At 39.3% G+C, this 12,664-nt stretch overlaps 1 protein-coding gene across 1 annotated transcript in view; it reads right to left on the bottom strand.

The window, feature by feature from the left end:
* Nucleotides 1-7,083: 7,083 nt before the first annotated feature.
* The window catches only part of CD96 (CD96 molecule), a 182,276-nt gene continuing 176,695 nt past the window's right edge, over nucleotides 7,084-12,664 (bottom strand). The window contains exons 12-13 of the mRNA XM_006895355.1: nucleotides 10,218-10,359; nucleotides 7,084-7,219 (exon numbers count right to left, since the gene is read on the bottom strand). Of these exons, the coding sequence (XP_006895417.1) occupies nucleotides 7,084-7,219; nucleotides 10,218-10,359 (278 nt within the window). The remainder of the gene's footprint in view (nucleotides 7,220-10,217; nucleotides 10,360-12,664) is intronic.

The following is a 12,664-nucleotide window of genomic DNA, read 5'->3' as shown; positions in this document are numbered from 1 at the left end:
TATTAGGATCTTAGGTCGAGTTTTGGTGGTATAGGCTGTAGCTGTGCTGATCTGCTAACCCAAAAGGTGGTTCAAGCCTTGGAAACCTGATAAAGAGTTGTTATGTGCTAGGTGGACTCAGTATTAGGGGGTTTTATTGTTTTTGTTGTTTATTGTTGTTGTTATGTGCCATCAAGTCAAGTACAACTCATAGTGACCCTGTGAACAACAGTTTTGAGCCTAGTTATATCCTATGCCAACCTCACAATCTCTGACACACACAAGCCCATTGCTGTAGTCACTGTGTCTTCACTGAACTGATTGAGGGTCTTCTTCATTCTCTACCTTTCCAAGCATGATGTCATTCTCCAAGGAATTACCTCTCCTGGCAACAGCACACAATTCAAAGGAATATCTTTTTCTTCTGTAATCTTTATTCATTGTCCAGCTCTCAGATGCATAGCTAGTGATTGTAAAGATCATGGTCTGAATCAGGCACACTAAGTTCCCAAATGAACATCATTATTCACTGTTCTAATTAATGCAGAATTTGTCTGTCAGTTTGCTGTACCAAGGTAACTTGTGGATGCTGTGATGCTAAAGGCTGTGCCATTAGTGTGTCAAATGTCAGAGGTGTCACCTATAGTGGACAGGTTTTAGTAGAGCTCCCAGGTCAAGATAGATTATAGACAGGAAATAGGATAGGTAGCCCACTTCTGAAATACCAGTCCTCTGAAAACCCTATCAACAATTGAGAAACATGTTCAGTAAAGCCCAGATTGTTGTTAGAAGTCAATAAAAATGAATAGACACAGTTGCAAACATTCTCTAGTAGTTGAAATATGAAATGACTGTATGAATGTTGAGATACTAGAAATTGTCAAAATTTAAATGGAATGCATGAGCATTGACATTCTAGGCATTAGTGATATGAGATGAGTGGCTTTGGCCACTCTAAATCAGACAATCACCTGGTACTAATATTAATAGGGTTTTGCTTAAGTATTTAAATAAGTTCTATTTGGAGGTAAAATCAAGATGCATATTTTCCTTTACCTGTATTCATCTGTCGCTCACATTCAATTCCATTTACTCTCTCATCTGCTGTGGTGGGATGTATTTTCCTAAAAATCAGTTATTGAAAAATCTATGGAGCATAGTTCTACTCTGACACACATAGATACTATGAATCAGAATCAACCCAAGGGCAACTTTTTTTTGTGTTTCTGTTTTTGTGGGGAAAGAATACCATTGTGCATCGGTTAACTATTATAGCAGCAAAGCTGCATAAAAATCACAAGACCTCAATGACATGCTGTGCCTGTTCACATATACTTAGGCTTGGCCCGGCTTGGATGATTACGCTCTGTTTCATAAGTCTCTCATCTTATTCTTGGAATTTGCAGATGTAGGATCATGTAAAATGTTGTCCTCAGGACAGCGACAAAGAATGAGAGAATGAGAGTGATCCAAGACAGCCAAGTATATTTTATCCTTTAGTCAATCAAGCCCCTGATTTGCCGTTGTTCAAAGAAGTCAGACAGTTAAATTCAAAGGTAAGAGATGCTCATGATATAGGTGCATATGGAAGTAAATGTTTATGAGCAAGAGTGTCACAGTGCGCTTTGGAAATGAGCAGGAAAAACAAACGTGTGCTTTGGAAATGAGTAGGGGGGAAAATGTTTTTATATGACCTTTTTCTCCTTGAAAAAGAAGACAGTGATGAAGACAGATAGAAACTTTAAGGACTAATGTTGTTTTCTTCTCATGTAGAAGAGAGGAGAATCCACTGCTAGAAGACAGGAGTTGCTGGTTTGAGATAGCCTCTCTAAATTACTAAGGAGCAATGATATCAGTTTGAAGACTATGGTGTGCCAGATTCAGTCCATGATCTTTTCAATCACGTTCTATGAATCTGAGAGCTGGACAAAGAAGAAGGATGGCAGAAGAAAAAATTTTTTTTCCTCTTTTTAAAGTTGTGATTTTAACGGAAGTTTATAGAAAAGTTGGATTTTCATTCATTCATTGTTGCACATTTTCTTCTCTACCCACCCCAGTTTCCTTTTTTAAAAAGAAATATTCATTCATTGTTGCTTAGTTTTCTTCCCCTCTCTCTCTCTCCCCACCTTTCACCTCTCCTCCAGTTCTCTTTGCTATGCACCTCTTATTCTGGACTGTTGTCATACAAATAATGCCTAATCATATATTTCTTTTAAATATTTCTTTCCTTCATCTCTTCCAATACAGTGCTCATGACTTATAATCTCTTTTCTTAGTTTTCTCCCAACCTCCATGTCAGTCTTGTTTTATAACAGTGGTGTTATGCAGTATTTATCCTCTTGTGACTGAGATACTTCATGCAGCACAATGTCCTCCAGGATCATTCGTGTTATGTAATGTTTTATTAGTTCCTTGTCTTTCGGTGCTTCATAGTATTCCGTTCTGTGAATATAGTATTGTTTTTCTATCCATTCATCTGTTGAGGGCACTTGGATTGCTTCCATCTCTTTGCTATTGTGAACAATGCAACAATAAACATAGGTGTACATATAACTGGTTGGAGGACAGTTTAGGTTTCTTTAGGGTATATTCTTAGTAGCAGAACTGCTGGGTCAAATGGTATTTCTGCTTCCAACATTTTAAGAAAGTGCCATACTGCCTTCCATAGTGGTTGCACCATTATACACTCTCACCAGCACTAAATACGGGTTCCAGTCTCTTCACAACCTTGCCAGCATTTGTTATTTGCTGCTCTGTTGAACTTTGCAATTGTTACTGGGGTGAGATGACATCTCACAGTTGCTTTGATTTGCATTTCTCATAGAACTAAGGATTTTGAACATTTATTCGTGTGTTTGTTCACCATGTCTTCTTTGGTGAAGTGTCTGTTTATATCCTGTGTCCATTTTGCGATTGGGCTGTTTACCTTTTTTCTTGTTGAGGTGCTGGAGTATTCTATAAATTTTAGATATCACTTATCAGATATGTCATTACCAAATATTTTTTCCCAGTCTCCGTGGTTCCTTTTTATCCAGTTGGAGAAGATTTTGATGTGCATAAGGATTTGATTCTTAGAAGGTCTCATTCATCTACTTTATTCTCTCCTGATTGTAGGTGACAGAAGAAAAATTGACAGCTTTGAATTGTGGTGTTGGAGAGGGGCCCTGAATAGCCCATGGACTGCCAAAAAACAAACAGAAATGTCTTGGAGAAAATGTAGCCAAAGTGCTCATCAAAGCAAAAATGATAGATAGAGGTTTGCCTCCCATAACTTGGGCATATTGTTAGAAGAGGCTATTCATTGGAAAGATACATCATGCTTGGAAAAGTGGAGGGATGACAAAGGAGAGGATGACCCTCAATCAGGTAGATTGACATAGTGACTGCTACAATGGGTACAAGTATGTCAGATGCTATGAGGATGGCACAGGATAGGACAGGGTTCAGATCGGTTGTAGGGTCACTCACTATGAATCATACTCGACTCATCACCTCATAACAACTGTATAGATGTATCTGTGCAAATTTTAAGGGGTAGGTGGAGCTCTCATTTTAGTTCAATGAGAGATGTCAAATTTACAGTATTGTCTTGTTAAAATCTCCTCTGAATCAATAACTGAGCATTTCTCCACGGGTAAGTAACTACTTGATCTAGTGGGAGGTACATTTGCAAATGTTAATCAGAACTCGCTTTCAAAACCAAAAGAAAGTAGTGAAAAGAAGAACTAAAAACACTGTGTGGCATCTGTCATATGATATATTGAAACATTATGTGGGCTTATGTTAAATGTAAAATTGTCTAAGCTTCTATGGAAGCAATCTGAACACCTTCTGATTCTATCATGTTTTATTCTGATACTTCATTTGCACTTGTGTCTCCTAAACAAGAAAATAAAACCACAAACAAATAACTTTGTTTATTCTAAACAAATAACTGATTATCCAGTTCTATTATGCAAAAAAAATAACTGTATAAGTGAAGCAACAATTATCTATATGAGCTAGTCTTCTTGGATTTTTTTCCCTCCTTGAAAACTAACAAAAATTTTTAAAGGTAATTTAAGGAAGGCACATTTTGCTGGTTTTCCCATTTATTTAGGTGAGTTAGGTAGCTATTACTTTGACTTGAATTGCCCTCAAATTTAGTGGCTTCCAACTTACTGAATTTGTTGACAAACCTAGCTGATTTTGTCATTTATTGAGTTGCGTTTCTCAGCTTTTGCTCTGTAGCTAATTGCCCCCAAAATTAGTTGTTCAAAATAGTAAAGAACTTGTTGTTTCACACCATGGCCATGGGTTAGAAATTGGGGCGCAGATAGGTGATTTTGGCTCAAGATCTCTCATGAGGTTTCAGGCAAAAGGTCAACTAAAGTTTCAGGTCTCTTAAGACTTGACTGGGGACAGGAGGACCAAGTTCCACAAGGACTCACTCATGCAGCTGGCAGCTTGGTTCTTCCTGTTAGCAGGAGGCTGGAATCCACCAAGACCTCTTACTGGAGGAGTATCCTGTGTCTTCACAACACGGCAGCCGATTTTCTCCAGAATGAGTGATCCAAGGCAGAACAAGGAAGAAGTTGCAATGTTTTTTTATGGCAGAGCCTTGGTAATCACTCTCGGACCCTTTATGCAGCATAGTATTGACTACATGAGGTCTGTGATGGGCTTTCACACGCAGGATCATTAACATGCAGGGTTGGCACTCACTTGATACACTTAATACTTCCTTACATTTTGTGTTCTAGATGCCTCACCCTGTTTTTGGCCTAAGTTTCACAAGTCATCTTCATTTAGCAGTGGAGGGGAGTATGTAAGGATGTCACTGTCAGGAGATAAGGGGACATCTTGGAGACTGGCCACAATGAGAGCTAAGCACCTAACAAAGAATTTGGGTCATAGCAAGGGATTTCAACTGGCTAAGCAGTTCTCAACTTTGACTGAAGCTTTGAATCATGAGGAGTGCTGCTGTGTGGGCACCCCACCTTTGAGGTTCTGTTTTAATTGGTCTCTAGTAGGACAGACATGGTATCAAAACAAAACCAAAATTAACATCTCTTGTTTAGCCAAGGTGAAAAACTCTCTACTATTGAGTTGATTCCAACTTATAATAACCCTATAGGACAGAGGGTTTCTCAAGCTCTTATCTTTACTGGAGCAGGCTGCCTGAGTTTTTTCATTTAGAACAGCTAGTGGATTTGAACAGTTGATCTCTCAATTAGCAAAAGCCCAATGCTTAACCCAAAGTTCCTAGTTAAGGTGAATTGCAGTGTAAATAGTTGACCTTTCTGTTAAGAAATAGCCCAATGTTCAACTTTTAGCAAACATTAAGGTTCCTAGTTAGGAAGCACTGATGGCCTTGTGGCCTCCTGTGAGATTAATTGCCTCTGAAAACCAGCTGGAGGGTCAGCTATGGGTCACTTCCAACTCCATGGTAAACAATAAGAACAAGGTTACTAGTTAGGGTGAAGCACAATGTAAATGAACTGTTGTGACTGAACTCTTTACAGCTTGTGCCTACATTGTATTTATCAACAACATCTGTCCTTCCCTCTTAGGGTAGGACAACTGGAGAGGTGGTTGTTATTGTTGTTATGTGCCATCGACTCATAGCAACCCGATACACAGCAGCTCTGAAGCCTGCCCTGTTGTAAGCCAGTCTCACTGACTTGACACACTATGCTCACTGCCCCAGTTACTGTATCAACCCATCTCATCAGAGTCTTCCTTTTCTGCAGTTGTTCCTCCACTCTTCCGAGCATGATGTCCTTCTCCAAGGACAGGTCCCTCCTGATCACATGCTCGAAGTATGTAAGACGGAGCTTCAAAATCCTAGCCTCCAAGGAGAAACTTGGTTTCACTCTCTCCAAGACAGATGTATTTGTTTTCTTGGCAGTCCATGTGGTATGTTCAAGACTATTCACCAATGAACTGATGTTGATTATAGAGCAGATCTGGCAGAAGAAACTCTGGTTAATTATCTGTCATCTGCACACTGGTTGGACTGTTTTGAAACATTTAAAACAAAATCAACTCATTGCCTCCAAGTCAGACCTGACTTCTACAGAGCGGTTGGTGATTTCAAACCACAGTCCTTTGGGACTGCAGTGCAGATTTTTACCACTAGGCTACTAGAGCTTCCTTGTTATTTTAATAAGAGGTAGGCAATTGTTTGATGCAAGCATAGGAAAAATTCAAATGGAGAATACTCTTAGTACACGCAATTGCACAGGCCAGTGAAGTCATGTGTGAGTCTGCTTGAGAGCTATGGCTAGTTCTCTCTACCCCTTTCATTCTGGTCCACTGGTGGTGGTGGTTGTTGTGTTCCGTCGAGCGGGAACCAATTCATAGCTGACTCTCTAGTGAGTTTTCAGAGGCAGAAAAATCACACAGAATGAAATTTCTCATCTTTCTTTTTTAAGAATGGCTGGTGGATTTGAACCACATACCTTTGTTTTGGCAGTATAACTCCTTACTACTAGGCTACAAGAACTCCCTGGCATATGGCTAAGACCCTGAAGAAGGATTGGAAATGCAGATCTTGGGTGAGTTTTCTATTTTCCTCCAGTGAAAATAAGCAACAGAATTTGGTACAAAACCAAGTCACACTTGTCCACAATTCAGACCTCTTGCTAGGGCCTTTTGTAAGCTTCACCTTTTTTTTTTAACTCTTGTAAGGAAAACAAAATGAAACAAACAAACAAAATACCCTAGGAGAGTACTATAATTTTGTCAAATACTTTAGAATGCTGGCAGATGCCCAAAGAGACGAGGATTTGCTAAGGACATATGCTTGAAGTCATTGTTGTCACCTCAATCAGAGAACTGAAATGAAAAACAAAAATACTGGAAGGATTTTTTTTTATGACAGCAGCCTAATTTGCACCTCATATATAAGCAAGAAAATCCCTACAGGTTGCATTGGGCGTGAGAACCACACATCCTTTTGCTCTTTAAATTTCAGGCATATGCAGATGAAAGAGGGCAGGTAGCTAGGCAAACAGGTCATTTGCGTCTGTCACTCTTTTCTGTTGCAGCACAGACTGAGCTGGAGGGTGATTATATTAATAAATAGACACGTCCAGCTTCTCGTTGGGGTCTTGGCACTGTTCAGCTGTCCTGCAAGGTCTCTACGGAATAGAGAGTGTCCATCTCATGACAAGGCAGATCACTTCCGATAGGCTCTTGAATGCAAGTGTACTTGATGGGAGGTGGTGGTGGCTTGAAAGGTGGAGGTCTTTGCAAGCTAAAGGAAGAAAATAAAAAATCGATCTTTCAAGGCTAGGAATGTGAGGGGATGATTTTCTTGCCCCCCCACGCCTGCTCTTTTTTTTTTCCCTCAAAAGAAGGGCACAGATTAGTGGAGAAGAGATACAGATTTTCTTTTTCTGGTTTAATTCTCTGTTGTTTAGTCTTATCAGCTATTTGAACCTCATAATTAGACCATTAATTAATTTTGACATGGTAATTGATAACTTGCAAAGAATTTTACCATAATATTATTAACTATGTATCTATGAATTGGACAGGACTATTTCCATTTTACAGGTAAAATTGAGACTCAGAAAGTTTTATTATCACTTTTCAAGAGAGACACACCAGCATTTCAAATCTTTCAACCAGAAACTATACTTGCTATAGGGAGCTCTAGCAGCCTAGTGGGAAAGCAAGTCACCCAAAAGCAGGCAGTTCGAATCCACCAGTGGTTTGTAGGAGAAAGGTAGTCTGTTTCCTCCCAGGTGATTTACAGTCTCTGAAAACCCACAGGAGGATCAGCGATGAGTTTTCTTGTGACTCAACAGCACGTGCTCTCTCCACTGCCCAGTACATAGAGAACTGTGCTGCAAATCTCAAGGTTGATTCTCTCTGAGAGTCCAAATACACCAGCAGCTCCAAGGGAGAAAGACGGACAGTCCCTTACAGTGTGATTTACAGCCTTGGAAATCCAATGGAGGGTCAATACTCTCGATGGTAACTGCCTCTGACAGAAGATTTATTTTAAGTAGAGGCAAAATGTATTATTTTATTTTCTTCCAGGGGCAAAAATTTTAATATCCAGGAACTCAAACCAGAAATGTTTTAAATAGCTCTGCTTCCAAGGCAACCCTAAACCTTCACCACGAGCACCTTGTGTGCTGAGAGGTAAAGCTTTCTGATTCCTTGCATTGAGCAGGTGCTAGCTGGATAATGCCAGAATCCCTTCTGTCTGAATCAGCAAACATTCTTAAAGTCGACTATGTACTAAGCACTGCTCTCTGCTAGCACATCTGATCTTGCATCAGGGATCCAGGCTAGTGTGGGATTTAGCTGTACAAATACTCAACCCATCTGATGCCAAGACACAAAAATATTACTGTGAGCATTTTTACCGACCAGGGTAGTGTGGGATTTAGCTGTACAAATACTCAACCCATCTTGATGCTAGCATACAAAAAACATTACTGTGAGCATTTTTACCCACCACGACTCCTTCCACCAGGCCTGGTTATGGAAAGCTTCTCATGGAGAAGAGAGGAGATGGAGAGAAAGGAGAAGAGATGGCGGAGAAAAGAGGAGCGGGGAGCCGGAGATGTTTCTCATTTCTTTATAGCACAGACATCTGAATAAAGGATAGTGAAAACCTTTATTCAGGTTTATCTTCTAACTCTCATTTTCTTTTTCTTATTTATTTACTTCTTTGTTTGCTTATTCATTTACTATTGAATGCCATCGAATTGGATTCAACTGGCACAGGAGGAGATGGCCCCTCCTTCTCCAGCCGAGCATCTGATGGATTCTCGCGCGCATTCAGGATTGCAGCGCAGCTTCTTGCCCCTAAATCACCAGAGCTCCCTTTGATTCTCATTGATGAATCATTGGGAATCTTTATACTAAGAAAATGAGAATCAGAAAAGTATATTTGAATTCAATTTTCAATTTTTAGAAATGAAATTTTCTTTTTTAAATTTTTTCAATTTATTTGTTTATTCTTTTTATGTGTGTACCATCAAAATGGATCTGACTGGTACAGGAGGCGATTGTTCCTCCTTCTTCAGCAGAGCATCTGGTGGATTTGAACCGCGCACCTCTGGGATTGCAGTAGAAATGAAATTTTCATTTCTTTATTCATAGGGTTGCTATGAGTTGTAATTAACTTGATGGCAACTAGTAAAACAATGATTTTCAATCTGGTTTTCTTATGTTTTCATGGAGATGATACATACATACATACATACATACATATATGTGCTTCCATTTTTTGAAATGTAGTTCTTTTTGTGTTATGTACTATTGAGTTAGAATCGTCTCATAGCTGACCCTCCAATAGCTTTTCATAGCCCTTCTTTCTCCTGCAGTGCCGCTGGTGGATTTGAACTGCTTGTCTTTGAGTTGGCAGTACAATTCCTTACCACTAGGAGACTTGGAGCAAATAGGAATTTCTCGAGATTATAGGGTAACTAAGAAGTCCTTGGACAACTACCAAGAATTTCACCACAAGACACTGTTTATGACTAGAGTCTTCAAGGGTTAGAGTTTGCCACAAGTAGAAGAGGACAATCCACAGTGGTTTGGGTAGAAATGCTATCTCAGGCCGAGTAGAAACACCTATATGTAAGATCAGCTGTGTATTATGAGGTCTCCTGTAACTGTGGCCTAGTGTGGATTGACTTAAAATAGCAAGTCAGAGAAGTAAGGCTTGACCTTATATGCCATTTCAGAATGCTAAGTAGAAAATATTTTAAGACAACCAAAAGAGAGGTAACCCAAGGCTTACTTTCCTCCCACCCCTTGGGGGAAAGAAGAAAAGGTCCGTAATAGCCCACTCAGCTGAATAGCAGCTGGAAATCTCGGAAAATTACCTTTCTCACTCAATTTCACACTTGAGCATCTAGGCCCAGCTGGGCCCAGCCTGTTCAGAGATGCATGAAAATGAAAAAACTAATGAAGATTAAAAGAAAAATCAGTTTTGATTTTGGGGTAAAGTGAGGCTCAGTTCTCATTTCATGCCCACTGACTTGTTCCACCCTTTGCAGGGTTACAACTTGAACAGGCTGATGACGAGGAGTGCACGGAGTCAGGCGCTGCCCACCTAACCCAGCTGTGTGGCTCTGGAAAATCAGTATTGCCTCTCTGAACTTTGCTGAGAAATACTCCCTTTATGTGAAATATGAGAAAAAGTCTACATCATAATAATATTAAGATACTGAGTAAATATTTTGTTTTAAATGATAAGCAGTTCCTATGTACCACACTGTTATACTCACATTTCTTTCTGATACTGACACCATTTTCTCAGTGCAAGACCAAAAGGTACCATACAGAGAAGGAGCAAAGCTGCTATTATCACTGGCCAGGATGCCCCGTCCTTGGGCCTATTAATTTCAGTACCTGGAATAGTCAGGAAGAGAGATAAAGTTTAATGTCAAAATTTTGTGTTTCTTTGGAAAGTAGGATTAGTTGACTCTTTCCCCAACCTGGAGCATGTTTCCTTCAGGGCAACATCGTGCTCTTTTACCTTGATCACACTGTGGGTCATGCCTGAGGTTTGCTCTTATCTCTGTTTCTGCATTTAAACAATTACTTTTTTACATGAGTATGTTTTCAGTTGTAAACAACTGGCCATAGTCATTTTGATTACTAGCTATACATTTGAGACATGGAGAATGAATAGGGATGACAGAAAAAGAATTTGATGCCTTTGAGCTGTAGTGTTGGAGAAGAGCACTGAACATCCCATGGATGTCCAAGAGAATGAACAGATATGGCTTAGAGAGGGTACATACAGCCAGAGTGCTCTTTGGAGGCAAGAATGATGAGGTTTCACTTCACAGCTATTCCTTGGAGAGGGACATGATGTTGGGAAAGGTGGAGGGTCGGCGAAGGAGAGGAAGACCCTCAGCCAGGTGGACTGATACAGAGAGACTGCTCCAATGGGCTCTTGTGTGTCAGGAATTATAAGGATGATGGCGCATAATAGAACTGGGTTCAGATCTTTTGTTCATAGGGTCCTATGAGTCGTACTAACTCAAGGGCACCTAACAACAAAAATCTACAATGTTTCCAGTTACACTGTGCCAGAATTTATTTTTTTCTATTTTTTTAAGAATTGATCCTTTTTTTCACTCTCTTCCTCTTTAGTTTTTCCCCAGGCTCTAGATAACTTCTGACCTACAGTGCCCAGCAATATATTATTTGTAAAAAAGGAATAAATGAAATGAGAAGCTGTAAATTCCTCATTTTACATTTACTCCAATAAAAGGAAAATCAGATATAAAACAGTGGCCATATTTTTTATTTTTTTTACTCTAAGGAATCATAAACTCTTTTATGGGAGACATTAATGTGTCGGGACTGGAAAGAAAGTATAAAAGCATCATGATGCTCAGAAGAACAAAACTAACAAAGCCTGGATAACACCTATGGAGTTGTGTGTTATGCTCAAAAGACTCTTGAGAAGACTTTTCATTTCAGTGTTACCTTAGAATTGATTAGTGTATAAATCAGAGTATGAATTACCTCACACTTTTATATCTCCTTTTCCCTTTTTCTTTCCTTCCTTACTTCCCACCCCCCTCATTTCGGCAGTATAGTGGGGAGAAGGAACAAGAAAGATAAGACTGAAACTGGTTAGTTTTGTCTTTTCTATGGTTTGAAACAAGTATGTCTTGGGCAAAGAGACCAGAATGCTCCTTGGAAGAAAAGATAGTGGAGCTTTGTCTCACATATTTTGGTATGTTGTCCTGAAGGGTCAGGCCTTGGAGAAGCACATCATATTTGGAAAGGTGGAAGGTGAGAGAGGGAGAAGAAGATCCTCAACAAGATGGACTGACAGAGTCACAGGCTCAAGTATTTCAGAGATGGTGAGGATGGGAAGGAAAGGGCCAGGTTCAGATCCGTTCATGGGGTCACTGAGTTGTGGGCTCGATGGCACACAGCAACAACAAGGTCTGAACAAAGAGAAAATGGAAAACAAATGTCTAACTATTGGTCAGTGATTTCTTAAATCCATGCTGACTACATCCATACTCAATGCATTCATTAATTTTTAAGTATTTGAACTCCCTTAGGAAATAAAGATGTTTGTTTCTACCTGGCAGAGCATGAAAGAGAATGTTTATATTTACATGGTTACATATTATAATTTGTAAAAAATATTTCATGAATTTTATAAGCATTTAAATAGTGCAGAAATACAAAAGCACAATTTAAAAAAAAAGGCCTTCCTTTCTCAGAAGCCAATTATCAACCTGAGGCAATAAATGTTAATGCTTAATAATAAATCCTATGAGAAAATTTATTTAATATGTAAAAGTATGCATGTATTGTAGAGATTACAAACAAGGAAGATGCTATGTACCTTATTCTGTGTCTTTCGTTTTTATGTTAAAGTTTTTTTAATGCTTTCCTTAGCACTGTACACAGATTTATCTCATTCTATATCAAGGGTATCATCCAGGAAGAGTGCAAATGGCCATTACAAAGACAGAAGAGGAAGAAAAGACCAAAATGGATGTCAGAAGATACTCTGAAAATTGAACTGGAGCCCAGAGAAGCCAAAGCACAAGGAAGAATTCAAGATACTAAAGAGTTGAATAGAAGATTTCAAAAGGCAGTACGGGATGACAAAGCAAAATATTACAATGAAATGTGCAAGGAGTTGGAGTCAGAAAATCAAAAGGGCCGAACTCGCTCAGCATATCTTAAGTTCAAG

This window comes from Elephantulus edwardii, unplaced genomic scaffold (genome assembly GCF_000299155.1).
Source record: "Elephantulus edwardii isolate Elephantulus edwardi_28Jun2011 unplaced genomic scaffold, EleEdw1.0 scaffold00165, whole genome shotgun sequence".
NCBI lineage: Eukaryota > Metazoa > Chordata > Mammalia > Macroscelidea > Macroscelididae > Elephantulus > Elephantulus edwardii.
Note: the sequence above shows the minus strand (reverse complement) of the source record. Positions and strands in the feature narration are given on the sequence as shown.